This window comes from Petromyzon marinus, chromosome 83, assembly GCF_048934315.1.
Source record: "Petromyzon marinus isolate PM22_M1 ecotype Great Lakes invasive population chromosome 83, UKy_Petmar_22M1.pri1.0, whole genome shotgun sequence".
Lineage (NCBI taxonomy): Eukaryota > Metazoa > Chordata > Hyperoartia > Petromyzontiformes > Petromyzontidae > Petromyzon > Petromyzon marinus.
The window spans coordinates 5,312,667-5,325,979 of record NC_133748.1 but is presented as its reverse complement, the minus strand read 5'-3'; the positions used below and the strand labels follow the sequence as shown (position 1 = coordinate 5,325,979).

Genomic DNA, 13,313 nt, shown 5'->3' with positions numbered 1-13,313 from the left:
GTTGTCTACCAGCGTCCCCCACCACCCCCGCTTGTGATTCGGTGTGTTCCACAGCAGGTCGTTTGCGTGCTGACGGAACACCCCTCTCCCTCCTGTAGCTCGCCTGGACCGCTGCCGCCCGTTCTCTTGCGCCTCTTCACGTCGTCGCAGTCATTCGTTCACAAACTCTGAATTCATAGGCGGCAGAAGCTTTCCTTTGTTTTTGGATGGCGTGGTCACATAGACGTAGTCACATTAATGTGAGATTCGTGTTTGACGCATCTGGTAACTCCCTTCATTTATATATTTCCATTTGCGAAATAGCTGCTTGCACCTGTCGTGTTCAGTCAGCACGCGATCTGGGCATCCCACTTCCCCCACATGGCAGTGAGCCTCCGGATAGCAGGAGGGTGGTTAGAGCCTCAACACCTCTTCTCCATTACCCATTCTCGTCCTCTTCCCTCCTCCTCACCCCTCCACTCCTTCCCTCCCCTGTAGTCCCTTTCGTGATCCCCTGAGTAGAACCACCTGGCAGCCCGCTACTACACGATTCCATTCTGTGTCACCGTGTTGTAAGCCATGTTCATCAAGTGCCTGGAGTGAAGGGCTATATAAATATACGTGTTTAATTAGATTCGATCATCAGATGTACCACTTATTAGCGTTTTCATCGTTATCAAAATAGATAACAGGAACGGTGGGTGAGTGATTCGGTGAGTGGGTGAGTGAGTAATTTAGTGGGTGAGTGAATGAGTGGGTGAGTGAGTGGGTGGGTAGGTGAACGAGTGGGTGGGTAAGTGAGTGTGTGGGTGGGTGAGTGAGTAAATGAGTGGGTGAGTGAGTGAGGTGTGGTGAGCGAGTGGGTGGGTGAGTGGGTGGGTGGGTGAGTGAGTGAGGTGGGTGAGTGAATGGGTAAATTGGCCTTTACCATCTGCCTAGTTATGGCCTTTTGCCCTCTGCAGGTTCTGTTTATTTCCTGGCTTTCCATACACAGGGGCGCATTGGTGGATCTACGGATTAAATGCAGAACTTTACAAATGTAAATTATTATTCATTATATTATTATTAAGTGTGTTCTCTATTCCACAACTTTGATGCCAAATAAAAAATATCCCCTGTATAGCCTGTAGCAGTCTGCAGGGGCAAGTGTTGTTATCGAGCAGCGCTGAGGGGGTGGTTGGCTATCACCAGACCTGGGCACATTTGTCTCCCCAGTGGCGATGTATACTACACACCACACCAGGTACTCATTTGAGGATGAGTTGAGCTGGGGTGGGGGCTGGGGGCCCAGGACCGGTTCATATAATCATCACTGGTGTTGGTGGCCATGAGCGGGAATTGAACTTGGGTCGCCTGGTTCGCAACGCAGCCACTCGTTAACCACTGTGCCACCGCACGCACGCACACAAACTTACTTCTGAGCATCGCGTTTTCTGTCTTCCAATTGGAGATTCTGGGGGAGAGACTCTGCAGCAGGCCATGCAAGGATGAAAATAGGTCTCTAGTCACGATGTTGTCATTTGGCGGGTTCTTCATCATCACGGCCATTATCCTGAACGTGGAAGAAACAAATAAGGAATAAGAATATCGTGGATCTATGGGAAAACCTTTGTTGGCCAGTATCAAGATGATTACAAAGAATAGGCTTGCAATACCCTTCCCGGTAAGAATAAGAATCATAATACAGGAGTTGTGTTAAGATGTTCAAACACTAAATAGACACACCCCTTATTGCAAGGCATCATCACGTCTGGGTGAACCACACATCATGCGTGTTGTAAAACATGAAAACAAACGTTCACTGATAATAATAATAATGTATGCATTGTCTTCAAAATTGATTGGCCTGCACCAGAGCAACAGCCTCCTGGAGGAATCCGATGAGGTATAAAGCTCTTTTTCACAGATGTCCAGTAGGCACGGGTAACAACGTTAAAACAAACAATACAAAAAAACATGATCGCAGTGAAAAGTACAAGAAAGGTAAAAAAACAAATGACCCAAACACATACAAATAAAACAAAACCAACCCGATTTTACCAGGCAAAGCCCACTGAGGTAATAACTTTTTTTTAAAGCTACCTGGACACACATGATAACTCAACAAAGAGGCTTAGAAATTTGACGGTTACAGCAGCAAAAAAAAAAATCTAAATAGTCTAGATGCATGTTTCTAAATGTGGAGGGAAAACCCGGAGAAAAAATCCACGCAACCACCAGGACAGAGAGAGACATGCAGACTCCTAATATGCAGCAGCAGGCGTCAGGGTCGGTACTATCATGATGATGATAAAATAAAAGTATGGCAATAATACAGCTTCCTTCATGACAAGGCCATAAAGGAGACTGTAGCTCTGGTGTAGGCCAATCATTTCCAAGGACAATGCATAGATTATTATGATGGAAGTGTGTTTGCACATTTCACTACAAGCATGATGTGCGGGTGAACACAACTTGATGATGGCCTTGTGATCGTAGGTGTCTCGACATATTAATACAACTCCGGTGTTATCATTGCGGGGAAGGGTAAAGTGAGCATATTATTTATTCACCATCGTGGTACCAGTAAAACATGGATCTTGAATGTTCAATTAAACTGGGATTGGGGAGTTGAGTGGCGGTGGAGTGACGTGAAGGTGTGCGACCTACCTTCTCTCCAAATCACCGCTCACCTGCGACAGAGGGACAGGGGTGCACGCGTGAGACATCCATTGGTAAGCTGGTCACCATCTCAGGGTAACCTCATCTCATGTTGATATACGGAGTGTACAAAAATGAATACTACACCAAAAAAAAGTTGAATATCTGTATTGTCTTGATTTAAAGCTTTCGTGACTGCAGGGATTCATATTCTTGGTTCTTTCGGTAAAGTCACGTAGAAGGTTTTCACACCTGATGATGATTGCTTGTGTCGCAGTCAAAATGTCGTGAGAATTTATTGTTTTATATTTTTATTATTTAATTGTTTCCCTACTACATGACTTTACCGAAAGAACCAAGAATATCTGTATTGTCATTCGAGATGCTGATATGAATTTAATATGAATGCTGCACGTAATAGACATTTACGTTTTAGTTTATTTAATGTTATGGTATTGATTAGATATGCTCGAATTATTAATAAACTTGTATATGTTGCCCATCGTTCAGAAAAAAAAAAAACATTTTAAAACACAGCTGTAGGCATGCATGATGACTCAGCATTCACAATACCATGTTTTAGTTCTTCCAGGTCAGTTGGTTTGCGAGCCTAAGACTTTACTTAAAAAATTGAAATACAAATTTAATGGTTTTAAGTCAAAAATAGGGTTTCTCTTTCAACAAAAAAAGCCTACGTGTTAAACTAAAGAAATGGGTTTGTCAATCTAGATGATGTAAAGGTGCATCGTAGCTCTCAGTGGCTTCCTAATATCAGAAGGAAACATTTTCCCAGATGGCCGCAGAAGCAGCGTGTTTGAAAATGCCACGAAATGAAGAGTTGACCGCTTTTGTTCGACGGCTGAGCCAATAACCGCCGCTGCTGCTGCTGCTGCGAGGATGACAGGAGTTCGCGTGATGGTGGTATACAGCTCCTTGACGAGATCACCAAAAGCATTGTGTGGTTCATTCGTGGCAGGCTCTTTGTGTGTGTGTCATGAACGCGACCTTTTAACACTGTATTCGTTCAGCCAATGCAGCAGCAGTAGCAGAAGGTGCTATTGACGATTTCCACACTACTGGTGCCCTCTGTTCTCCACGTACCTGGATAGCCCGCACGTGATTCGTTTCCTGCAAAGCCGCCTGCACCTCTTTGGTGACAGCCACCATCTCAGCGACCATCTTCTCTCGGGGCGCCATCTGGCCATGGATTAGGCCCAATAGTTTACTCTGCTCTGCATGCGCCAACTGCTTGAGTGTGGCCCTTTCTTCCTCGAGGGACTTGATTGCAGCGTTAAAAGCGTCGTCTATGGATTTGTCAAAAGCTGCCGACGTTCCCTGAAATGGGACGAGAATATAATTTTCGCGTGAAAAGATTACAGTTTTAGCTACAAGTACCACCGCTGCATGGATGAGCATGACCCACGTGAGTTGCGAGCTGTCATTCGTCCAAAGTTCGCCACGTGGATGAGAGTGTGGGTTGGCGGAGGCGAAGGGGCATTGGACATTCTGTGGCGTGCGAGAAAGAACAATTGACGGAGCTGCCGCTCAATTCGCCAACAGTTAGCTGGTAGGAGCATCAGCAACACGCCACACCAGCATGACGGCAGCTTGCAAAAACCCAACCAATAGTAGATGTCTATTGCAATTTTTATTAATATATTAACCCCCCTCTTCTCTTCTGATTGGTTCACAATTGACATCACATTTATTTCTCCTATATTTAAGACCAAAACAGGGGGATTTCTCCACAATTATGGCTGTCACCTGATATGGCTGGTTGTTTATAATTACTGGCGAAACATCAGTATATGAATTGCAAATGTTGTGGGGGGTTTTACTCTCCAACAAATATCAAATTGGCACGTTTTATTGGCATGACAAACCACCATACTAATTGACTATGTCGGGTGGTGGCTGGTTTGATATCGGCATGAAGTGGAATCGGTATTAATGTGTTAAATCAAAGGGCAGCACGAAAATGAGCATGTGAGGTATTGATCTAAACAAAGGAATTCGTGGAGGAAGGACAAAATTACGTAAGAATAGGCTTTACTGTTTCTGATAAAAATACGAGGTGTTAAGATGTTCAAACATATTTTTTGATAGCTCAACCAAATAGCTTATTATCATCAGGTGGAAATTTAAAGCAGCAGTCAAATAATCTAAATGCCTGACAGTGATTATAAATGTGTACGGAAAAAACAGGGGACCTGGAGACAAATCCACACAACCATGAGGAGAGCGAGAGAGAGAACCAAACTCAAAAGATACAGCAGCAGGCATCTTCAGGGTCGGGATCGAACCCACAACCTCCTGCATACGAGGCATGGGAGATAACATTTCCTAGCCACGAGGGCACCCAAAAACCGAAATGGACAGCGACTATCACTACAAGGCCTCATCAAGTCTGCATTAACCACACACCATGCTTGTGGTAAAATATGCAAAAAAAACTGCTTTGATTATAAAGTAGGCATTCTCCTTGGAACTGATTGACCTGCAACCAGAATCAAGATTTTTCAAGATGACCATCAGATGTATCAAGGTGATCATCCTGATATTGGTGCACGACAATCAGTGATACTGGTAAAAAAATGGGTCCCGGTGTTATACCAAAGTATAACGCCAAAAGGCGAACACAGCACGATGACAATGCAAATATCAAAGTATCAATAGCTCGAGTTGGCCAATATAACTGCCTTTTTTCTGTTTCAAAGCTAGTGGGTATGTTACTATCAAAGCACGTTTGTTTTTACGTTTTACCACAAGTGTGATGTTGTGGTTGGTGCAGACTTGATCATGCCTTGTCGTGATAATTCACGATGTAACACGATTTTTGTTCCTGGGTAGTGTTATTTTCTAATTGCTTATGCCTCAAAAGTATAGAAAATGGCTATTATTCCCCACAAACTTTGCTTACTTACTACCCAGGAACAAAAAAACTAATTTTGTTACACAGTGAATTATATAATTGGTGTCATTTGCTGTTTGAACATCGTAAACACCAACTCTATAATTATTATTATTATTGCCAGGAAGGGTAATAAAATCGATTATTTGTATCATCAATCATCTTCATTTCATGGGAATTTGTGTTATTGTGTTATTGGGTCTCACCTCTACATTGGCTTCCGTGTTCTTCAGTATATTCAATCTTGCTGCAACTTTCCCATTATGTATCATAAGTTGTTGGAGTGAACGCGATAGGGATTCCTGTTTAAGAAGAAGAAAACAAACCAAACAAAAAAAGCCTATAGCAAAACGATTTAAATCATACACGATATTTACCCATTAAATGAAAAGGGTTGTTGTTGTTGTTCAGAAAAAATGTAAGGAACCAGAAAGAGAGGAAGACCAAACACAGAAAATTATGGCTTGAAGAAAGCGTCATCAGGGGATTGGTGCCAGAAAAATGTAGCCACTAACTTGAGCCATATTTGCACTTCAAGACAAAGGAGAAAGTGGAAACAACAAGTGAAGAAAAGTGCAGTGGGCACCTACTCCGGGCTATCTTGCCTCATGGATCGTGATGATGATATACTACACTACTATTCATGACACGACTATACGCTACACTATACACTACGCTATACACTACACCAGTGGTTCTAAACCTGGGGTGCACGCACCCCCTGGGGGTGCGAGATGCCCTTTCTGGGGGTGTGAGACATGCCAGATGTTTTTAGAAGCTAAATCGTTGAACACAAATTAAGCACAGGTATGCAAGTCCCACTACTATATTTCTTCAAACCTATGTATTTATTAACATTATTACAATAAAAAAAATGTTGTATCTGTCTTTGTGTCTATAGCCGTGTTCCCGCTGCCTTGTGGATAAGTCTGGGAAGACAAAAGCTAGGGGAGCACACCCTGAGATTAAAGCAACGTGCTGGTGGCGCGCGAAAGGCGGTCCTCCGATAGACTGGAGCTCCGGCAGCCTCCTGCAACTGTGGAAGAGGGCCAGTCATCCTGGGTTCTCCCTTTGCACTGGATTCCACCCTATTGCAGTGAAGAAGTGCTGTTGGGACTTACGCACCCTCAACCGCACTCTAAATATACTCTTTGCGCAGGTATCCACTTCTGCCTCTGTGAATCGAGCATTTGGAAAACTGGACAAAAGTCTGGCGGCGTTGAGTGGTGTGGCGACGGGAGTAGGTACGAACATATCCGAAGCTCCTAGTCAGACCCCTGCACGCCAGCGGCACAGGGCATTTGGTCACTAGCAGCTGGGGCTGAGTTGCAGCTGCTCTCAGCAGACCTCTGTGTGACTGAGTAGTCCTATATAGGATCCGCACTGATCACCCATGGGGAGGGGCCTTGAAAAGGTGGCCTAAACATTGCAAACTCAAACTTATGTGGATAGGTAACCGCACCTATAGGGCTGTTCCAGTCTGCAGTCGAAAACACAATAAGAATATAAATCTTGAATTAAAGTTTCCGTGACTGCTGGAATTCATATTCTTGGGTCTTTCGGTAAAGTCACGTAGATAGGTTATTTTCTTTGAACCTATCTAAGTGACTTTACTGAAAGACCCAATAATATAATAAGAAAATAATCTCCATTAAACTGGCAACGTGGAATGTAAAAACCCTATTGGATGCTGACCGGGACACTGAGAGACCCCATCGAAGAACTGCCGTAGTTCCAGCAGAACTTAAGCGATAAAACATTGATATTGCTGCACTTAGCCAAACAAGACTCCTGGATGAAGACTCCCTGAAGGAGGGCAGCCAGGGTTATACCTTCTTCTGGAACGGATACCTCCAAAGAGGACAACATCGACATAGTGTGGGATTTGAAATAAAAAAAACAGTCTCCTACTCAATCTCACAGAGAGTCTGATTGGCATGAGTAAGAGACTCATTACGGTATGCTTCTCGCTACCAAAGAAGCGCTATGCCACACTTATAAGTGGCTATGCACCGACTTTACCATCAGAGAGCGAGGTTAAGGATCGCTTCTACCAAGCACCAGATGAGGCCCACCGTCGCATCCTCAGCAATGATATATTTTTGCTGGGTGACTTCAACGCTAGAGTGGGAAAAAACAACCAGGTGTGGAGTGGAGTTATTGGTAGGCATGGCATTGCGCAAGCTTATGCAAAATGGCATGATGTTATTGACCCTTTGTGCTGAACATAGCTTCACCATCACGGACACCATATTTCAACTAAAAGACAAATATAAACATCCTGGAAGCACCCACGTTCCAAACATTGGCACTTAATGGATTACATCATTGTGAGACGTTCTGATATAAAATGTCTTATTCACCCGTGCAATGAGAGGTGCTTAGTGCTGGACTCATCACAGACTTATCACGACCAAACTACAGATGAGAGTGCGCTCTCCTGTCTCCAAAAGTCAGGAAAGAAGCAACTTGACTGTGCCCGGCTCTGAAATGCTGTGGTCCGGAACGACCTTGATCATCTCTGGCTGAGAAATTGGAAGACGTTGAGCCTCTCCTAAGCGCAGAGGATTCCATTGATGGAAAGTGGTCCTCTATCAGCTCAAGGCTATATGAGGCAGCAGCCGGCTCCCTCAGCCACAAGCGCATAAGACACAAGGATTGGTTCGATTAAAACTCTGCACCAATAACTTCCTTACTCAAAGATATGCACAAAGGTCACAGTGCTATAATCAACAACCCACATCAGACACATTTCGGCAGCGATGGCGAGCAATAATAAAGGAGGTGCAGTCTACAATGTGTGCCCTGCAGAACGAGTGCTGGGTATCGAAGGTGAACGAAATACAATCCTACACCGACAAAAATGATATGCACAACTTTTATGGTGCAGTGAAAACCATCTATGGCCCATGAAACTGCTCTGTCTCTACCCTGAAATCGGTTTATGGCCTGACCCTCATAAAGGACCAGAAAAAGATCACACAGAGATGGGCCGAACATTTCGAAGCCCTTCTCAACCAACCCTCCCCTGCAGACCACTCTGTTCTGGATGAACTACCTGACTGCCCCACTATTCAAGACCTGGATCTCCCACCGACCTTCACAGAGGTTCAGTCAGCAGTAAAGTTTTTGAAAACAAGACCCCAGGTCCTGACAGAATCACTGCGGAGATCTTCAAACAAGGAGGTTACCTTTGCATCCGAGCACTACACCTCTTCATCACTCAAGTTTGGGAGCATGCAATCATCCCCCAGCAATGGCGGGACGCAAACATCATCACCATCTACAAAGGCAAGGGTGATACGTCCATGTGTGGCAACAGCCGTGGCATTTCACAACTGGCTGTTGCTGGCAAGGTCCTTGCCAAAGTAACGCTCCACAGACTGTTGCAGAACGTCACAGAGGAGCTGTTGCCTGAGTCACAGTGTGGTTTCAGGCTAAACAGGAGCACTGTAGACAGTGCTCCTGTTAACACAGCATGGCAGCTCGAGGAGAAGTGTTGAGAGCAGCACCAGGACCTCTTCATGGCTTTTGTCAATCTGCCGAAGGCCTTCGACACAGTTAACAGGGAGTTTCTGGGGGACGTTTTGCTGAAGTTTGGCTGTCCAAGAAAATGTGTCAATATCCTGCGTCAATTTCATGAGGGGATGATGGCAGGGGTGACCATAGGAGGCCAGGAGTCCGAGCCCTTCAGGATGTGCACCAGCATATGCCAGGGATGAGTCCTTGCTCCGGTACTCTTCAACATTTTCCTCCTATGTGTCAACACGCTACTGCACAAGGAGATTGAGAAGAATAGTGGTGTTACAGTGGACTTCAGGCTGGATGGCAAACTTTTTAACATCAGGAGGCTCTGAGCTGTCAAAAAAATAACATCTGAACCTGTCATCGAGCTGCAGTATGCTGATGACTGCACGCTCGTGGCCAACACACCAGAGATCCTGCAAGCCACGCTTACAGCTGCTGCAAGTGCATATCATAGATTGGGTCTCTTGGTGAACATCATGAAGACTGAAGTAGTATGCCAGTGGGCATCTACTAATCCACCTTATCCGCCCACCATCACCGTCTTTGAGAAACCACTCATAATAGTGGTATCCTTTATGTACCTGTACAGCTTTCTGTCTGGCGTCTGCAGCATTGAAAGGGAAATACAAAACCGAGTAAAGCAGGTGTCATCCTCTTTTGGCTGGCTCAGCAAAAGGGTATTCCAGAACAAGGACCTCAGCCTATACACTAAAACATCTGCTTACCCGGAAATGGTCATCACAGCACTCCTTTACAGCTGTGAGACCAGGGCCTTGTACAGTCGCCACATCTGGATGGTTGAGGCCTTCCATATTCGGTGTCTTCAATGCATCATGGGGATAACCTGGCGTGACCGAGTGCCCCAAACTGAGATACTCTGAAAAATCAACTGCATCACTATGGAGGCTACCATCATCCAGCACACACTCCGCTGGCTCGGTCACGTCATCAGGATGCCAAAGGAGCATCTTGTATGTAAGGTCTTGTATGGCCAGCTGCACCTAGGCCACCGCTCTACAGGGGGCCAGAAAAGGCGCTACAAGGACCAACTGAAGACGGCCATGAAAAAGTGCAGCCTAAACCCTAGCCAGCTGGAGGACATGACTGCAGAATGCTCCATCTGGAGCCAGCTGTGCCAGCAAAGAGTGTCGAAGCTCGAAGAGGACCGAAGTGAGCTACGGAAAAGGAAGCGTCTCAAGAGACGTGAAGCCAGAACCATACCTACACCTCCAATCAGCGACTTTGCCTGCTCTGTCTGTAGCAGACGCTGTGGGTTGAGGATTGGACTTCACAGTCACACAAAATCCCACAAATAGAGGCAGAGGTGGAAGGTCATCATCGGATACAATGGACAACCCCGAAGAAGAGAGAAGAGATATTTTCACGATTTAAAACCAAAGGGGTGCAAGGCTGCAGTAAAGGTTAAAAACCACTGCACTACATTATACCTACATTACACTACCATACACTATGTTAAAATACACTACACTATATGCTACACTACTATATACTACACTATACACTACACTACTATACACTCTGCTATGCACTACACGATATACTACACGACCAAGATGTGCCAATAACGTGAGCCATATTGGCACTACAAGACAGAGAAACGAAAGTGAAAACAGCAATGAGTGATGTAACGTGCAGTGGACACCTACTACGGGCTATCTGTCCCATGGATCGTGATGATAATTTACCCATGGGAAGCCCTCCACTGATTTCCCAAGGCTTTCTCCCGAAGGTCTTGCGTTATGAGCGATCGACAAATCCCTCATTGAATGGTTCATTGAGGAGCGGGAGGAGACCAGGATTCATACAGCCTACTCACGAATGGCAAGGAAGTCTTATCTCCCTCGCCTGGTATACAGGAGGTAGGGGGTTTGATCCCAACCCTGACGTCTTCTGTATATGTGGAGTTTGCGTGTCTCTCCCTCTTTCTCTTCCCACAGTCGTGTGGATTTGAATCTGGGTCCTCCAGTTTTCCATCCACATGTAGAATAAACATCACTTGTTTAGAGTGTGTCACTGCTACTATAAATATCCAAATGATATGCAATTTGCTTCAGCTATGATTTGTGATGGCCAGGTAGATTCTGAAAAATAGCTGTATAAGCTAAGTGGGCCTTTCCTGGTAAAATAAAAAAAAGCTTGTAGTTTTTGTTAGATTATCGTTTACTAAATGCACACAGTCCTGAAACATCGCGAGGAGTGTTCAAAGCAACACTGTCGATTTTGGCAAGGTTATTTATTTTGATTTAAAGCTTTCGTGACTGCAGTAATTCATATTCTTAGTTTTTTCGGTAAAGTCACGTTGAAGGGAAACAACAAAATAATAAAATATATATAAAACAATAAAAAATTCTCACGACGTTTCGACCATAACTCAAACGGTCGTCTTCAGGTGTGTTGGTTTGCATAAATTTATTTTTAAACGGCGCATTTATTTATTTATAATAAAAAAAACGTTAGCGCCACGCGCAACGATTTGCCAGTTTATTTAGGACTAGTCCATCTAAATTCTGAAAAGAGGAGGGGGGAGACGAAATTTTTATAATGTATGCTGTCTGAAAGCCACTGTAAGCGTGAACAATCAATTAAGACCTGAAATGGTTTATCAAATCTTTCCAATGATTGCTAAGATAGAATCCATCTTCTCAGTTGAAATTGTCTCTGTGCTTGTATATGTGGATAGCCTCATGAACGAATCTCTCATGGAAGCCAGATGGCTTACAAAGAACCTCTGTCTTGGAAAAGTCAATGGCATGTGAGTCTACTGAATTAGAACAATGATCTGCCACGGCTGAGGTGTTGGTCCTACCGTGTTTAAGGTCTGCTTTGTGTTCACGAATGCGGTCCGAGACATGGCGTTTGGTTTCTCCAATGTAACTACTACCACAGAGGCAACTTAGTTTGTAGACACCAGGGTATTGTATGTCCGGAATCACATCTTTTACAGACGGAACCAGATCACGGATTTTATGTAATGTGTTGAAACGGACCTGGATCTTGTGTTTATTCAAGATTTTGGAGATCTTTTTTTGTGATCCCCGCAATGTAGGGTAAAGTGATGGTTTTGAAAGGCTCCTCAAGAGGGTTCTTCTTCATGGTTTGAGTGATAGCTTTGCGGATTGTATAGTCAGAGTAACCATTAGCCCTAAGAGCTTGGTGTACGTGCTTGAGTTCACTGCTTATGTGTTCCTGGTCGGATATGCATTGGGCTCTATGATACAGAGTCTTGATGAGAGAATTCTTCTGTGATGGATGGTGGTGGGAATCCGGTGTCAGATAAGCATCCGTATGGGTAGCTTTCCTGTAGACAGAGTGGCTCATTGAACCATCAGGTCTCTTTTTAATTAGGACATCCAAAAAAGGTATCTTGCCATCTATTTCGATGGTAAATCTGATGGCTGGGTGTATGGAATTGATGTGGTCGAAGAATTGGTCTAGAGCAGGCCGGCCATGTGGCCAGATGGCAAAAGTGTCATCCACGTACCTCTTCCATAAGGTTGGGCGCATAAGGTTGTGGTAGTAGTTACATTGGAGAAACCAAACGCCATGTCTCGGACAGCATTCGTGAACACAAAGCAGACCTTAAACACGGTAGGACCAACACCTCGGCCGTGGCAGATCATTGTTCTAATTCAGTAGGCTCACATGCCATTGATTTTTCTAAGACAGAGGTTCTTTGTAAGCCATCTGGCTTCCATGAGAGATTCGTTCATGAGGCTATCCACATATACAAGCACAGAGACAATTTCAACCGAGAAGATGGATTCTATCTTAGCAATCATTGGAAAGATTTGATAAACCATTTCAGGTCTTAATTGATTGTTCACGCTTACAGTGGCTTTCAGACAGCATACATTATAAAAATTTCGTCTCCCCCCTCCTCTTTTCAGAATATAGATGGACTAGTCCTAAATAAACTGCCAAATCGTTGCGCGTGGCGCTAACGTTTTTTTTTATAAATAAATAAATGCGCCGTTTAAAAATAAATTTATGCAAACCAACACACCTGAAGACGACCGTTTGAGTTATGGTCGAAACGTCGTGAGAATTTTTAATTGTTTTATATATATTTTATTATTTTGTTGTTTCCCTTCAACGTGACTTTACCGAAAAAACTAAGAATAAGGTTATTTATTTTCAACGTGGATTTTTTTTGTTTTAGTTTTGCGTGTACTAGTGGGCATTCACAAGTCGAGTTTAAAACAAAGTTCGAGTGCAAAACTCCAACGTTTTATTG

General features: G+C 44.2%; 1 protein-coding gene across 1 annotated transcript in view; it reads right to left on the bottom strand.

The window, feature by feature from the left end:
* LOC142907784 (tripartite motif-containing protein 14-like) overlaps positions 1-13,313 on the bottom strand; it is a 32,130-nt gene that overhangs the window by 6,156 nt on the left and 12,661 nt on the right. The window contains exons 4-7 of the mRNA XM_076057581.1: positions 5,737-5,832; positions 3,721-3,954; positions 2,629-2,651; positions 1,395-1,531 (exon numbers count right to left, since the gene is read on the bottom strand). Coding sequence (XP_075913696.1) covers positions 1,395-1,531; positions 2,629-2,651; positions 3,721-3,954; positions 5,737-5,832 — 490 coding nt within the window. The remainder of the gene's footprint in view (positions 1-1,394; positions 1,532-2,628; positions 2,652-3,720; positions 3,955-5,736; positions 5,833-13,313) is intronic.